This window comes from Pinus tabuliformis, chromosome 3_2, assembly GCF_031772625.1.
Source record: "Pinus tabuliformis cultivar Carrire ecotype Pingquan chromosome 3_2, CPIR1, whole genome shotgun sequence".
NCBI lineage: Eukaryota > Viridiplantae > Streptophyta > Pinopsida > Pinales > Pinaceae > Pinus > Pinus tabuliformis.
The window spans coordinates 677,771,732-677,786,423 of record NC_142302.1 but is presented as its reverse complement, the minus strand read 5'-3'; the positions used below and the strand labels follow the sequence as shown (position 1 = coordinate 677,786,423).

At 38.5% G+C, this 14,692-nt stretch overlaps 1 protein-coding gene across 4 annotated transcripts in view; it reads left to right on the top strand.

The window, feature by feature from the left end:
- LOC149182459 (uncharacterized) overlaps window positions 1-12,729 on the top strand; it is a 328,907-nt gene extending 316,178 nt beyond the window's left edge. For all 4 annotated transcript variants that reach the window (XM_089416850.1, XM_089416851.1, XM_089416853.1 and 1 more), the window contains 4 exons: window positions 11,246-11,382; window positions 11,868-11,972; window positions 12,138-12,237; window positions 12,375-12,729. In XM_089416850.1, coding sequence (XP_089272976.1) covers window positions 11,246-11,382; window positions 11,868-11,972; window positions 12,138-12,237; window positions 12,375-12,551 — 519 coding nt within the window. In that variant the 3' untranslated portion in view covers window positions 12,552-12,729. The remainder of the gene's footprint in view (window positions 1-11,245; window positions 11,383-11,867; window positions 11,973-12,137; window positions 12,238-12,374) is intronic.
- Window positions 12,730-14,692: the final 1,963 nt, after the last annotated feature.

The window sequence follows — 14,692 nt, the reverse complement described above, 5'->3', positions numbered from 1 at the left end:
TGGAAAGCAATCAAACTAATTATGTCAATGATGTCAAAACTTTATGCACCCACCTGGAAAAACGTAATAGGGAGATGGAGATTGTGCAAAATCAGCATGCTAAAGAAATTGAGGCCATGAAAACTAAATATGAAACAGAAATTAGAATCATGCAAAGCAAGATGTCAAGATTAGAAGAAAATATGATGACCATAAAAGCTGATCATGATAGGGAAATTGATTCTATGCAAAACAAGTTATTAACTATGGATGAAGAAATGACTATCATGACATTCAATCATAATAATCAGTTGGCCACCATGCAAGCAAATCATAAAGAAGAAATAAACTCCATGCAGCATTGCTTGATGAACATGAAGGAAAAGAACGATAAAGTAATAAAAGATATGGAAGAACACCATGCTAGGAAAATCAGTGCTATAAAGGTTGAACACTCTAGTCAGATGGATGCCATTAAAATACAGGTTCAAAACTTTCAACAATCGTCAAAGGATGAGAGAAACCAGGGGACATCAACAGATCAGGAGCCTTCTCATTTGTCGCAACAAGTTCCATCTTATTATGAGGAGGTCATTGGTTCGATTGAAAGATGGTTAATTGAAGGTGATCCAGATAAACTTAAAAATGATAAAGATCAGATGCAGGATAAAGAAAGACATGTCACGCATATCTTACATACTTCATCTGATAGCTTTGAAACAGAAAGTTGCATATCATCAGTATCACAACCTGCCACAAAGAAAAAGCGCAAGAGAAAGAAAATGAGAAGAAGATTTGATGCATCAGACGGCTGTGAGCAGCGTGATTTTCGGATAGGAAAAAGTCCTACCATATGTAGAATTGGACATGGCACATCCGACAAGCAGCCGACAGATTTACCTGAAAGCAGGCAAATGCTCAGTATAGACTATATTGAACACATCTGATGCCATGGGGCATCCTTTGTATTGTATTTCTAACCCTACTTGTCATTTCAGCATTTTCATTTCGGTTTTAGAATTAGATCTGCTTTTCTAGATTAGTTAATAAATGAAGAGCTTATATCTTTCCTGTGCTCAATGTTATATGATGATTTTTGGACGGACGCTACTTATGTTTTGTTGTGTGTTGCATGGATGCAGATTCTGGATTCTCACATTCCTACAGAGCAGCAACGTGTCCCCAAGTAGAGCCAGATGTTGACCACTACCGGTCAACTACCCATGCAGTACTCCCCCTCTTTTCTTGGCAGAAAGGGGCAGCACCTGATCGACGTGTCCATGCCAGCCTGCAGTCATCAGCAGCTTAATCATTTTAATTGTAAACCCAGTCTGCATGTATGAATTGTAAATAATCTTAGCAGATATGAGTCGTTTATGTAAATTGCCTAGGTGGACCTAACTTTCTAATGATAATCTACGTCCCGGAAGGTTTTTCGTCTCACCGATCCATGATCGACAGAGTTTTCCTTCAGCCTGACCCCAAAGCCGGGATGGATTTTATCATTCGAATTTTAGGAGAATCCTAGTGTGTTAATCTGCTAGATTATAGTTGTGTCGCAGAAACTGGGTGATTTATGAGGGTCTATGATAAAGGATTTTCCCCCTTAAGATGTAAAATGTAAAAGTCATGATGTAATGTGTCTTGAGGGTTGGAAAATGTTTTAAATCCCCTCATGAGTCCTAAGTCCTAGGCCCTAGGAGATTTTTCCAAAGGCTAAGTTCGAGGATCCATTTTAAAATGAATTAAAAAATTAAAAAAATAAATAAAAATAATAAAACAATAAAATAAATAAAAATTAAAAAATAGAGCAAAAACCCTAAATAATAAAATAATAATATTTTAAGTGAATGCATGCAAAATATCATTTTTTAATAAATCGACGGATGAGATTAAGAGATGTCTTGATCCTCATCGACGGTCGAGATCATTTCGACATGGATCACTCGAACTAGCCGTTGGGATCATTTCCTTTAAATAGGGTCTTAGGGGGTCATTTCAGATCATAGGATCTGTGAGTCTTGTACTGAAGAAGCTCTCTTGTAATCTGTTTCTGGTTAATAAAGAAGACTTTGCGGTCCAAATCTTGCTGGTGTTACTCTCTGGAAGTGCTGTGAGCTAATTTAGTTTCTGCATATTTTATTTTCAGCCATTAATAATAGCTTATTGTAGAGTATTGTGAGCACAGGTATCTTGTTCACTTGCTAGGGTTTGAGTGTTGTTAGGGTTTCTGAAGTAATGGCAGGTATCTCCATTACTTTTTGAGATCTAGCAGCATTTTTGCCCTCTTTACTGATGGTTGTTTTGAGCTGTGCAGAAAACCCTTACTGAAGAAGAATTAACGGGCGTTTAGGGAAGTTCTCGGCTGAACCAACCAACTCCCGCAAGCACTTTTTGCTGAGCCCAGTTGGATTTGATCCTGGGTCTATCATTCAGTTTATTTTTCTAAGTTGCATAAGAGATTTTCTGAAGTTCTTCACAGTGAAAGCCTGAAATTTTTATTCTTCAAAATATTTCTGTGCTTATTGCTGAATCTGGCTGTTAAGGGGCCAAAATCTGTAAATTAATCAGCGGTTTTGGGATTTAAATTTTTGCTCTATAATTAGGGTTTTATTTTCTTTTAATTGCAGTTGCCCAGGATCGGCCCGCAGGCAATTCCTTCAAAATTTTTGACGCAGGCTTCATTGTTAAATCTGAATGCAATAAATTTTTATGCGTATACAGCGTGATTTCACATATCAAACAGTGACATGAGGTGGTTTTGAATATGTACGCGGTTTCAGATTGTTGATACGCATTTCTCATGTTCCTCCATCCGCCGACAACTTGCATGCAAACAAAACCTGCAGTTTTCTTTCAGGCAGCAGACAGAATTCAGAACGCTGCCATTTCTGAGTCATTTCACGCTCAGCTCATCGAGAACCTGCACTTGCAAGCACAAACAGAGCATTCGAAACTCTCTCTACATACGTTACGGGTTTTGGTTCGGGCTGTAACAGCGTGAGATGAAAGCAGCGTGAGGTGAAAACACGCATCCACGCCGCTGTCGGGGTATCTGATCCACAGACAGGCTCAGTTTCTTTATTTTTTGGCTCTCGACTGTATGCGTCGTTGCCAGCAAGCTACCATATCCACGCATTCAAAATAAAAAGAATGGACGGCTGTGAAACAAAATAACAGGCGAATCAGGCCTCTACTTCAATTGTAGTCTGCTGGCCTACACTCGTGAATGGTGCTTCGTACAGGCCTCTGCCTCAATTTTCGTCTGGAATCAGGGTTACGATTTTTCAAGCAGATCATTTTCCATGCGTTTGCGTTTTGGTTACGTTCAGCGGCTTGGGTCTACATCCGTAGCAGGTAAATCGAACTTGTTGTGGTCATTCTGCGTGGTTAACCTTTGGTCTAGGGTTACGTATTTCATCCTAACGTGCAGCTCAAAACTTTTTTACGGTTTATGTTTATTTTATCAGTTTTCAGATAAAGCTTCAACCTTTTTATTGTTTAGCGTAGGCACTTTTGTTTGTTTTAGCTTTATAAAGATTTAAAATTAAAAAACAAAAGAAATGTGTTAAGGTTTTGTTAGATTTTGATCATTTAAATTTTTGATTTAATATTTATTATTTTAGTTTAGGACTTTATTTTGTTTAGATTTTAAATAATTTCAATTTTATGAAAAATAAAAAATAAAAAAAGATTTATTTATAATTTTTTAGGCTTAGTTTTATTTTTATATAGTTAGGTTTTTAGATTATTTTTTTTAGATTTTTTCAATTTTTAGGTTTTTTTATTTTTTTTTAGTCAAAAAAAAAAAAAATTCGAAAAAGTGTAAAAAATATTGTGGAATGAATGTTTATCCTTTTAGACAGATCTGCGCGTAAATGAATTTTTCTAAGATTTTGATGCATATGGTATCTAGTTAATGATTCATGACCTTGCGTGGTTGTTTCAAAGCTTTGATCGAAATTTTCTTGTTTACTGGATATCGTTATTGAGCTTTGCCCATTTTAAGAGCGTCGTTGTTTCAATTGATATCTTGCGTTGTTCTAGCTTTCATGATAAATGCTTGCTCTGCATGGTTTACATTGTTGCAGCATCTGACAATTTAACGATTAAATATTTACTCCACAAGGCACTGGTCTTTTTAACTTCTAAATCCATCTAGTGCTTATCGTATCGTGTCTCCCAACCAGCTAGTCGACAGTTGGTCTTCATCATCTCACAGGGTCTACCCCCCTTAGCCGCGGGAGACAGGCTTAAACGGAGGGATCGGGGATCAGAGTGACAGCCCCCCGGTCTGAGCGTTGTCGTGTCAATCTGCGCGACAACACACCCTTAGGTCCAGCCTTTCTTTTTGATTTAGTCCCGAAATTATTTCTTTTCTTAGCATGAGAAGAAAAGGCAGGACCTTTAGGCATGGGCATTTCTTGCTCTTCAACCCTTGTTTCTTCTTGAATGCATCTAGCCATTAATTCCTCGAAACCAGGAATTACATTATTGTTTAGAAGAGTAGTCCTAAACATGTACCATTCGGATGGTAATCCTCCAAGAGTTGTGAGTGCCATTTCCCTATCAGTAATAGTCTCCCCAATAGATAGGAGATTGTTCCTGATCTCGGTGATCCTTAAGAAGTATGCTTGCATACTCTCATCTTTGTCCTTCTTAATTTCCTTCAGCTTATTTCTAAGAAACAGAATTTGATTTGCATCATTAACTTTAAAAAAACTCACCAGATTATCATAGATTTCCTTGGAGGTGTTCAAATTGGAGATGTAGGCCACCAAGCACTTGTCGATAGAATCCCGGATGATCTTCTTTGTTTTGACTTCGCCGGTTTTCCATTTGTTCCTCGCAGCAGTGGGTGCATTTGATGGAGGCTCAACAATATTGCCTCTCACATGGTCCAACACTCCTTGATCTTCTAAGGTTAGATCGATAGACATCTTCCATCCGTGATAGTCAGCTTTCTCACGGAGCTTGTCTTTGGCAGGGAAGAGTGTTGAGGATCCCATAGTTCTTTTAGGATAGCCTTGCCAATCTTTTCTCCGGTGATTGCTCTTGCTCTTGCTCGGGCTTTGTCTTCACCTCAGCTCTGATACCATGTTAATTTATGGTATGTTCTATGCTTAGAGCAATTTACTTCTCTTTTTTATTATTATTCACAGATTAACAATCACATGTGCATAAGTAAAGTGCAGATAGAACATTAAACGATCAACAGAAAACAAGCCAAGACAAGAGACACAAGATGTGGTGGCTAGCTAGGGACAAACCCCAATATGGGGAAACCCTTTGATCAAATCTTCTTTTATCTTCAATAATTTAGCGGAGAGAAATAGTACAAAAATCTGGTTTGTATCAATAGTAGCAAACCCTAGATCAGCAGCGTCAGCGTTAGCGGCTTCATCATTAAAACTAGGGCAGTCGATATCTCACAAACCGACCGTCGGATCAGCTTGATTCCACCACCAAAAAATGTGGCCTTCAGAGGAGGTCCAGATGGATCTACAACGTGGTTCTGAGGAGGGGATCTTCAAGTCAAGGCTGGTCAAACTTTGGTTCTACAGTTGCAGCACTAAATTCTGCGTCCTTCCTTCCACCTGTGTGAGAGAGAGTCAGCCACTGCGCAGAAGAGAAGAGACTCTTTACTGCGCTGGAGAGAGAGAGAGAGAGATGTGATGAGTTGAGTGAGTCCAAATGAGGAAAAGTCCTCCTGTATTTATACACATCTGATGACATTTGAATAGATGCGACTGTTGGGCTTCTGAGCCTACATGAGTTGTTGGTAGCTTGATAATAATTCCATAATCAAAATAAAATCATATCTCCATAAATACTTATAAGAATCAGACGATCTTTAGATCAATCCTACACCTCTCGACGAGAGGAGTCTAATAAAAATATTATCAGCCATGAATAAGATGACCCACATGGAGTTTGACCCTAGTTGACAATTTTAATAGCACTTGATCCTTCTTCCTGTGACAACACTGAGACTTCTTTATCAAAACATAGTCTTCTTATCTTACCGAACAACAAACTCTCCTCAACACCGAAACGGTGTCACTGCAGTCTTCTATATGAACTTGTCTTCTGTACTAGGCCACCCGAATAGAGTTATACGAATTGTTCAATGTCTTTTTCCTCCGAAATCACAGTGAGAGACCACCGAATTTCTGACTATAGTTTTTCTTTAGAAAGACCAAAACTCCTTTGTTGTTACTATGATCTGTGGATAAGAGGGATCTGAATTCCCTTACAGAACTGTAGCATGTAACCTTGTAGCCTTCACCGAAACAAAGGTAACCCAAGTCTCTTTTCCTGCTCCCGCTAAGAGGCGGACGAACACCTGCTAGATCTGGAGACAAAGCGACATGCATGGCAAGAATCTGTCAGCGAAAACCAAACCAAACTTGAGGAGCGGCATGCAACATACCTGGGGATTGACTGGCAAGGATTGCGTAATTTCTTTTGGGAGGCTGGGAGACTGGTTGCCAGCTGTCTGGGGAGGCTGGCTGGCTGTTGGAATTGCACAATGCGCAATCTAGGCTGGCGTGCTGGCTGCTGGAACTGCGCAATGCACAATTTCAGCTGGTAGTGGTTGCAAGCCCAGTGACTGCATTGCGTAATTTTCTGGGCCAGCAGTCACTGTCCCTCATAATTGCGTAATGCAAGACTGGAGGACAGTCATTGGGCAGAAATGCGCATTTCCTAAGGGGAAGACAGAGCCTTCCTTCTCAGGATTGCGCAATGTTGTCTTGGTGAGGCAGAGTCCGGGCCAAGGCTGCCCAGACCCACCGATAGGCAACTGAAAGCAAATGTGAATGTGATTGCATGGCGATACTGAGTGTAAGTAGGAGTGAATGATCGTGCATGCAAACAGTGAATGAAAGATTCAGAAAATGGAACAACATGCATGTGGGTGAAGTGAGTCGCCGAATCGACGACTGTTCGTGCAAAACAGTTTCATGCATGCAACAACAGTGAAATGCTAACGAAAATTGAAACAGTGCTAGTACAAGCTAGTATGTATGTAAACGACAACAAGCGTTCACAAAAATCAAGCAAACAACACTCACACAAGCGAAAACACAAAAAGCGATAGAAATGCTACAAAAGACAAGTTAAGACAACTTACCCATGAATAGCTGAGCTGGATGTGTTGAAGACTTCTGGATGTGTTGTAGGACGTCAGAGCTCCAAGATCGATGTGAATAAGTGAGCTCTAAAGCGTCGAATAAATAAGTTTGAGGCTCATGACGCGCATGCCACAAATCTAGGAAAAAGCGACACTTGGAGGAAAGATTCTAAAACGATCTTTACATGTAACCTCCAGCTGTTAAAAATAGCTCCCTAAAATCTAGGGATGCTTTTTGCATGTTGCTTTTTTCTATTCCAGGAAAAAGCAGCCCATGCATGCAAGTCAAGTTTTCTTGGTCCCGGGTGGAACCGGTCAACCCAACTGCACATGCAACAATCTGCTCAGCTGAGGGGAAAAATGCGCATTTCTGGGAGGGAGCTAGGCTGGCTGCCTAAAGGGATTGCGCAATTTCTGGGCAGAGCAGCTGACTGCTGCCCAGAATTGCACAATTTTTGGGCTGAGCAGCCCTGCTGGGAGGAATTGCACAATTTTTCCAGTGAACAGTGACAGGCATATTTGCGCAATTCTGGAGCCCAGCAAGCTGCCAGACAGAATTGTGCAATTTCTAGAGGGAAGGCTGGTTGCCCTCTAGAATTGCACAATTTCTTGAAGGAGTTGCTCAGCCTACAACTGGACCAAGTCCGGAGAAACAGCCTATGAGTGGGATGTTGTTATTCTGTAAGAAAATCACTGAAGCTTGTGAACTTGACAAGGCAAAACATGCTGCTATGAAAGGTTGGTAGGGAAGCTCCAAAACGAAGCTAAGGAAAAATTTTGGAGGGTGGTTGTAGCTGCTACAACACATACTTAAACAACTCTACATTCAACCACACTCTTACCAGTAGTTTCTCTTAACAACCTCTTTGGACCAAAAATTCGATTTTTCCTTGGAAATTAATTCTTCTTGGGCCAATGAACTTTTTGTGGGATTTTCCTTGCTTGAATCATGGAGATTCCTTAATTTTTTCCTTCATACTTTCCTGGTGATCTAATATTGAAATCTTAAACAATTATTAAGGTATTACTAACTCATGTGCATGGATTTTCCTATGTTACTTTGTGCAATGGATTGATAAGATTGTGAAATACATAGAAAATGAAGCAGTTAAAGAACACAATAGACAACACACATAAACGCAGCAAGTTTAATAAGGATTTCACCCAACACTCCTGGGCTACGTCTCCTGGTCCAGCCTTCAGTGGTGGCCTCTCTATTATGTCTTCAGAAGCAGAGTTTTTACAAAAGTGAGCTCAATTTGAGTCTCACACAACAAATGCAAAACAACAAGGCTTTACTTGGATCCCCCAAATCTTTCTGAGTACACAGACTCTCCTCATTGACTCTCTGTCTCTAATTACTCTCTGTCTCAGCACTACTTCCAATACTACCTCCTTTTGTTTCTGTCAGGCTGTGGCTTTAAAGCCAATCTGCGATGTCTGTTCATTTCTCCTTCTCGAGCTCTCTGGCTTCCCAACCTCTATCCGCTCAGATCCCCCTCTAAGCGTTAGCAATCATTGTTAAACACTTTCAGGGATGGTGGCCACCTGTTCTGTAACAGAATGGGTCATCGGGCCTTTGAAATCCCAAAATTGGTCGTTTTATGTTTACATAGAGAAATACACGCAAAACTGTGAAAATCCACCAAAACACTGTTCATCGGACTTGAAATACTATAAATTCCCCTTATAACTCCTATCAAGGCCGCCTTTTAATCGCACCGCATCTCCACTATTGATCTGGAAGATCTAGATCCAACAGTTGTGGTTCATTTCGGGCGGCTCTTTCGTACAGAGGTTAACCGCCCGATAAGGGTGGTTTTCTCTCTCCTTAGCCTGGACACATGGCAGCCAGTGTATAGGATCGGGCGGAGCCTGGCCCAAACCACTTACCGCCTTTGGCCATCCGAAATCCCGCTTGTTTCCTTTGTATTAAAAAAACACATTAAACACTGAAAAACCCCGTAAAATGGCTTTAGACGGCCTTGAAATATTATGCATATGCACTCATAAACCCTTTTGGGTCCGGTTTCATTGCATCGGCGCTTTTCTTTCGTATTTCATTTATTTAACGAAAAACACAAATACAAAGTAAAACCCTATTTTCTGGATCTCAAATTATATCAAACATCGTCTATAATGTTATCATGTCCGGCTATCGCGAGTTATGTTTATATCGGCCCTGCTCCGTTGTAATACTCTGATGCGATGTTGCGATGCAATTGATCGCAATCGCATATACCCCCGGGCCGTTTGTAAGTGCTCCTCTGTGTTTGCCGATTGCGATATCGCATGTTAACATGGGCTGTTAATCTGCGCGCTTGATCGACGATCCTCGTTGACCTGCGCTAATCGCGTTCGCAATTGTCATGTGATAGCCCCCGATTGCCTTCGCTTGCCATCGCCAATTGCGATTTGCCGATCGGATCTAGACCGTTGATCAGCCAGATCCGACGGCTCTCATGTGACATAGTTTCAAACCGCCAATACTCTGTTTTTCAATGTTTTCTCTATGTTTTGCTTCCCGATAGTGTAACCCGACTTTTTAAAAAGCTCTTCTTTTTCGATAGTTTTTTAACTATATGAAGACTTAGAGGGTTTTAGGATCCCTTTGGATCACTCAGGAAAGTCCACATCTTTTTTAATTATTTTTTCACTTGGAGAGAATTTTTATTTTCTCTCATTTTAATTTTTTGACCGGTTTTTGGCTAATTATTTTGATATGTTTTACCGGAAATTAAAAAATAACCCTAGAGGGGTACAAACATATTTTTCCACTCTCAAAGTGTGTCTAGGTAGAAATTTTATGAGTTGAGGTGTAATTTTAAGTACTCATGCCCCCCTATAACTTCTATAGACATCACTTTTTACATCTTTTCATCAAATATTACATAAAATTCTCATTCATAAGAGCAATTTTGAAAATTAAAAACTGACCCCTAGACACAACCAAATTCTGTGAAACTTTAGACATGATCTAGTATGGAAATTTACATAGACTCTATACACTAGGACTCACCTAAGACTTCACCATCAAGCCCCACTCTAGCTTTGGAGTATGTTTGGGAGAAAAACTTAACCAATTATTTGATGTTTGGGAAACACAAATAATTGGCTAAGGAAAAAAACTCCCTAGAGTGAAACTCTGTAACAAAAATCATAAGTTTACCTAAGTGTGTTACATGACTCAATTTTATCGTACTTGAACATTTTTACAATGACCCCGTAGGACTACAAAATTTAGATTATATAACTTTGACAATTTGCTGAAAGATGATGATGATCCTCTGGATTTCTGACTGCTCTGACCATGAAAAAATGTACTCCGCATATAGGATCTTTGACAATCCTCTAGTTGACTCGAGTGGTCAACAAGTGCAATATATGCTTATGCTCAAAATTAAGAATAAGAATGATTTGTAAACCGAGCAACTAGAGGGGTGTTATATAGTACTTAACCTGTTAGGCACCTTTCTGGTCAATGTGCGGCTACATGGAAGTGGCCCCCTAAGAGGGCCTGCTTGCATGGAGGCATATCGCTAAGAGCTGTTCATGGGGATCAACAGATTTGGACAATTAAGATAATGTGAAAGATACCTAACACTATTGTGGGTTCTTTCCCATTTATCCAAAGTGTCATTAATTATTTTAAACACTACGTTAGCTAGCTGTGTCGTCATAGTTAATTTCATTCCATTCATGTTTATTTAAAATGTAGTACAAATAGCTGGTGCTAGTATTAGCCTTGAGATTTAACCTGAACTGGTTGTGCTGCTATATTTGAAAGGAAATTATTATTGTAATATTGTAAGACTTATAGAATCTCTGGTTCTGTGAATGATATTTGAACTTTCTTTCTCTTACCTTTCTCTGTTTGAAACATACCTACTGTTTTCGCACATCAGATTGAGAAATTGAACGAAGGATTTGATTTTTACTCAAATATGTGAATATTGAAGCAATTGTAGCAGTGGGTGATCTTAAACTTAATGCTAGATCTTCCAGGATTTCTCACCTTGTGTTTGTATATTGATAAGTTTTCAAGGTTAATTCATTTTGATATTGGTCACGACTACTGTTGAAGATTGGTTTCCTTCATTTAACATTGGTTTTGATGTATTGGGTTCATAGTTAGAAGCATCAGAGCGCCCAAAAGTGTCAGATACCAATCAAATTGAAGATGTGCCTAAACGGGAAGGGAAACAAATTGCTGATGAAATAAGCTTTGCTTCCACATCTTCAACTCCAATGATAAGACAGAGACACATGTGAGTACCAGATCTGAGCAGATCGATATGATATATCTCATTTTGTGTCACTGGAAATTATATATTGACTACATAAAGTAGTATATATGCAAGTAATGAATTGAGCGTGTTGAATAGTTTTAGAAATCTCCAATCATTAGTTGCATGCTCTAAGTTTTGGGGTGAAATGGATATGATTCTGCAAAGGTGCAAGAGGAGGAGATTTAATAGTTGTAGACGCTATTTCAAGATGCCACAAGATAGATGTATCTGACTATTGTTTCCCGCACACGCCAACACAACACTAGGGAGAAATGATGTTGGAAAAGATCTAAAGATACTTGACTTTCTTGGTTGATTAGATGTTTCATGTCCTAAAACCCTTTTGATACTACCGTGCCCTTTTCACTTACGTGCATCTTTTTTCCTTCTATCTCCATTTAGACTTAAAAAATTGAAAATAGTCTGTTTTATTATTACATGTAAACTAATTCATCTTGATACAGACATAATAACGAGAAGCAAAGTAAAGGTCAAGTGGGTGTGATTGCCAAGGCTGAGTCACCAATAAAACTAGATGCACAATCTCAAAGGCACATTGAAAAGCACAGGTATTACTCATAACAAAATGGAATGTCATTGAGATGCAATATTGTCTTGTATAATCTTTGAAACAATGGCGATAAGTGAATTGTTGGCTCTTGAACCCATGTTTGCAATAATGGCAGTTTGATATTTTGAGTATGACCATTTATTCTAACTATGGTTTATAACAGGAAACTGCAGGAGAACTTAACAGATGAAATGGTTGGTTTGGCTCATCAACTGAAGGAGACTAGTCTCATGATGAATCAATCATTGCTTGACACTGACAAGGTATCAAGAAAATGTGTTGCTTCTTTTGTCAAATGTTTTCCTTCTGAAACTGACAGTCAAACAAAATGCTTTGACATGTAAAACCCTGATCTTGTGTAGTTGATGCTTATGATTTAACTATTCCATTGTGTGTACAGATTCTTGGTTCTACAGAACAGGCAGTGGACCACAGTTTAGCAAGTACAAATAGTGTAAATGAGCGAGCTGGGAAAATATATTCACAAAGCTTCAAAACCGGCTGCCTCTCTTGGCTTATCATATTTGTCATGAGTTGCATGTTCCTACTAGTTGTTTTGTTGATCCGCATAACTTGACAGGTTCAAGAAATGCATGCTTGTTTCTAGTTCCTAGCTTGTAGAAGGTCATATGTATATTATGATCCCGGTAACTCGTTTGAGTAGTTTCTTATAAATGTTCTAACTTTCTGGAAAGCAATTGTGTTATAAATTAAATGCATGGAAAATTCTGAAAGGGATTTTTTGTTACTAATAATTGATAATCGTTTGGATAATATAAATCTGGGTGCAGTGCTCTTAGAAAACATGGATAAAAGTTTCTACAACAAAATCTTTAATATTTTCACGGTTGAATTGTTCTTTTGTGGAAGAATTGTCAATTATTATACAAAAATAATAGATCATCAGAGTACCACACCCTTCCAGTTTGTCCAATAACTATCTACCCGTAGCCTAATAGATCAGAAACTACCATATGCATAAAGGATGAGTTGCAGTCTTTGATACAATGTAGCTAGCTTAGACATTTTTTCCCCATATCTTCAACACTATAGAATCAATTGATAATATTAATGGTGATATATATATATATATATTATAAAGTAATATAGTACTAAGGAATATTATAAGCAAGAGAAAAAGAGAGTTTATTAATGTCCACAAGTGATCAAAATAGGTTAATGGCACTAGAAAGTACAATATGTCACAAAAGCAATGTGAGAATGCCAAAACCAACTCCTAGGTGCAAAAAGAAATACATGTAAAGATAAGAGTACAAAGGGATAAACCCAAAAGGTGAACCCTAAAAAATGGATGGAAGATAGGTATATCAATTTTCAAGAAAAGAACCAACTCTGCACTGGCAATGGAAGATGAGGAGCTATCATTGTCCTCAATTGTAGTGAAGGTCCATGTTGTCGCCCAAATTGTACAAATGATTGCAACAATGACTTAGGGTGAGGGTTGTCACTTTGAGCCTCGCCCTCTTCGTTCTAGTTGTCTCCCTACAATAGGCTATGGGGAGTAGTCCCTATGATATGTGTGAATAAGAGACTTGTCGGGAACTAAATGGCCTAGCAACTTGGTTTAAATGATTAGCAAGTTTAATTATTAGCAGTAGCACGATTTGATTAAATTAGTTGAGAGACCAGTGCCTTAATGGAGTCAATAACTTGCTGAAAATGAATTATGATGCAGGTGCATTAGGCCAAGCACATAAAAATGATAAGTTATTAAATTCAGACCAAGAGCCTAGCAATGTGATGGATTGATCACATGTCAAGGCTAGAACATTTTAAAGTTTATTTGTGAATTTTTTTTGATATTCAGTTAAGATTAGTTAGGAATATCTAATTAAAAGAAATGATTTAATAGCTAGTAGGTAGTTAGGGCTAAGGAAAAATTGGTTCACATCCATGAACTCATTTCTTGGACAGTTGCTTTTAGTTTTGAGGGGGAGGGGAGGAACATTTTGGGTGCTGAAAGTTTTGGTGTGAGATTGAAGTTAATTGAACAACATTTCTAAGACCAGTGATTTTTTGTATCAGCAAATCGAATCTATAAGTGTGTGTGAGACAGTTATTTGCATATGTGTTTGTGAGGTTTGTGAACCATAATATTAATATTTGGAGATTGAAATTGATTTGGTCTTTAAATTTCTGTGTTGAATGAGGAATTCTTTTATTGTATTTTCTTTGTTATTTACATTTAAATGAGAACTTGGAGAATCATAATTCAGTTAACCTTCTAATCTAGTACTTTTGCATCCAAGATTGTGTATTGGAAAGAGTCATTTTACATTACAGATTTGAGAATACAAAACACTTTGTATCAAGCAAACAGAAGAAAGAAAATTCGTAAAGGAAAATCGTCATCAATTTTGCAGGTCAATTTATGATCAAAGGAAGACGAAATTCGAAATTCTGGCATCTGGGTTTTGTGCAGAGCAAGGTCTATTTGGTAACACGCAAGATATTTCCCAAAAAGATCCTTGGTTGGGGCGTTATGAGGGGATCTTTAAATTGTGTATTTACAAACTGCGTGGCTGAAAAAAAAATGTTGTTCCTCCTGTAACAACATTGTAGTTTGTTGAGAGAACCTGTAACAACACTGTAGTTTGCTGAAAGAGCTTGTAACAACACTGTAGTTTGCTGTGAGAGAAAGGATTTGTTGTTCCTCCTGTAACAACACTGTAGTTTGTTAAGAGAGACTATAACATC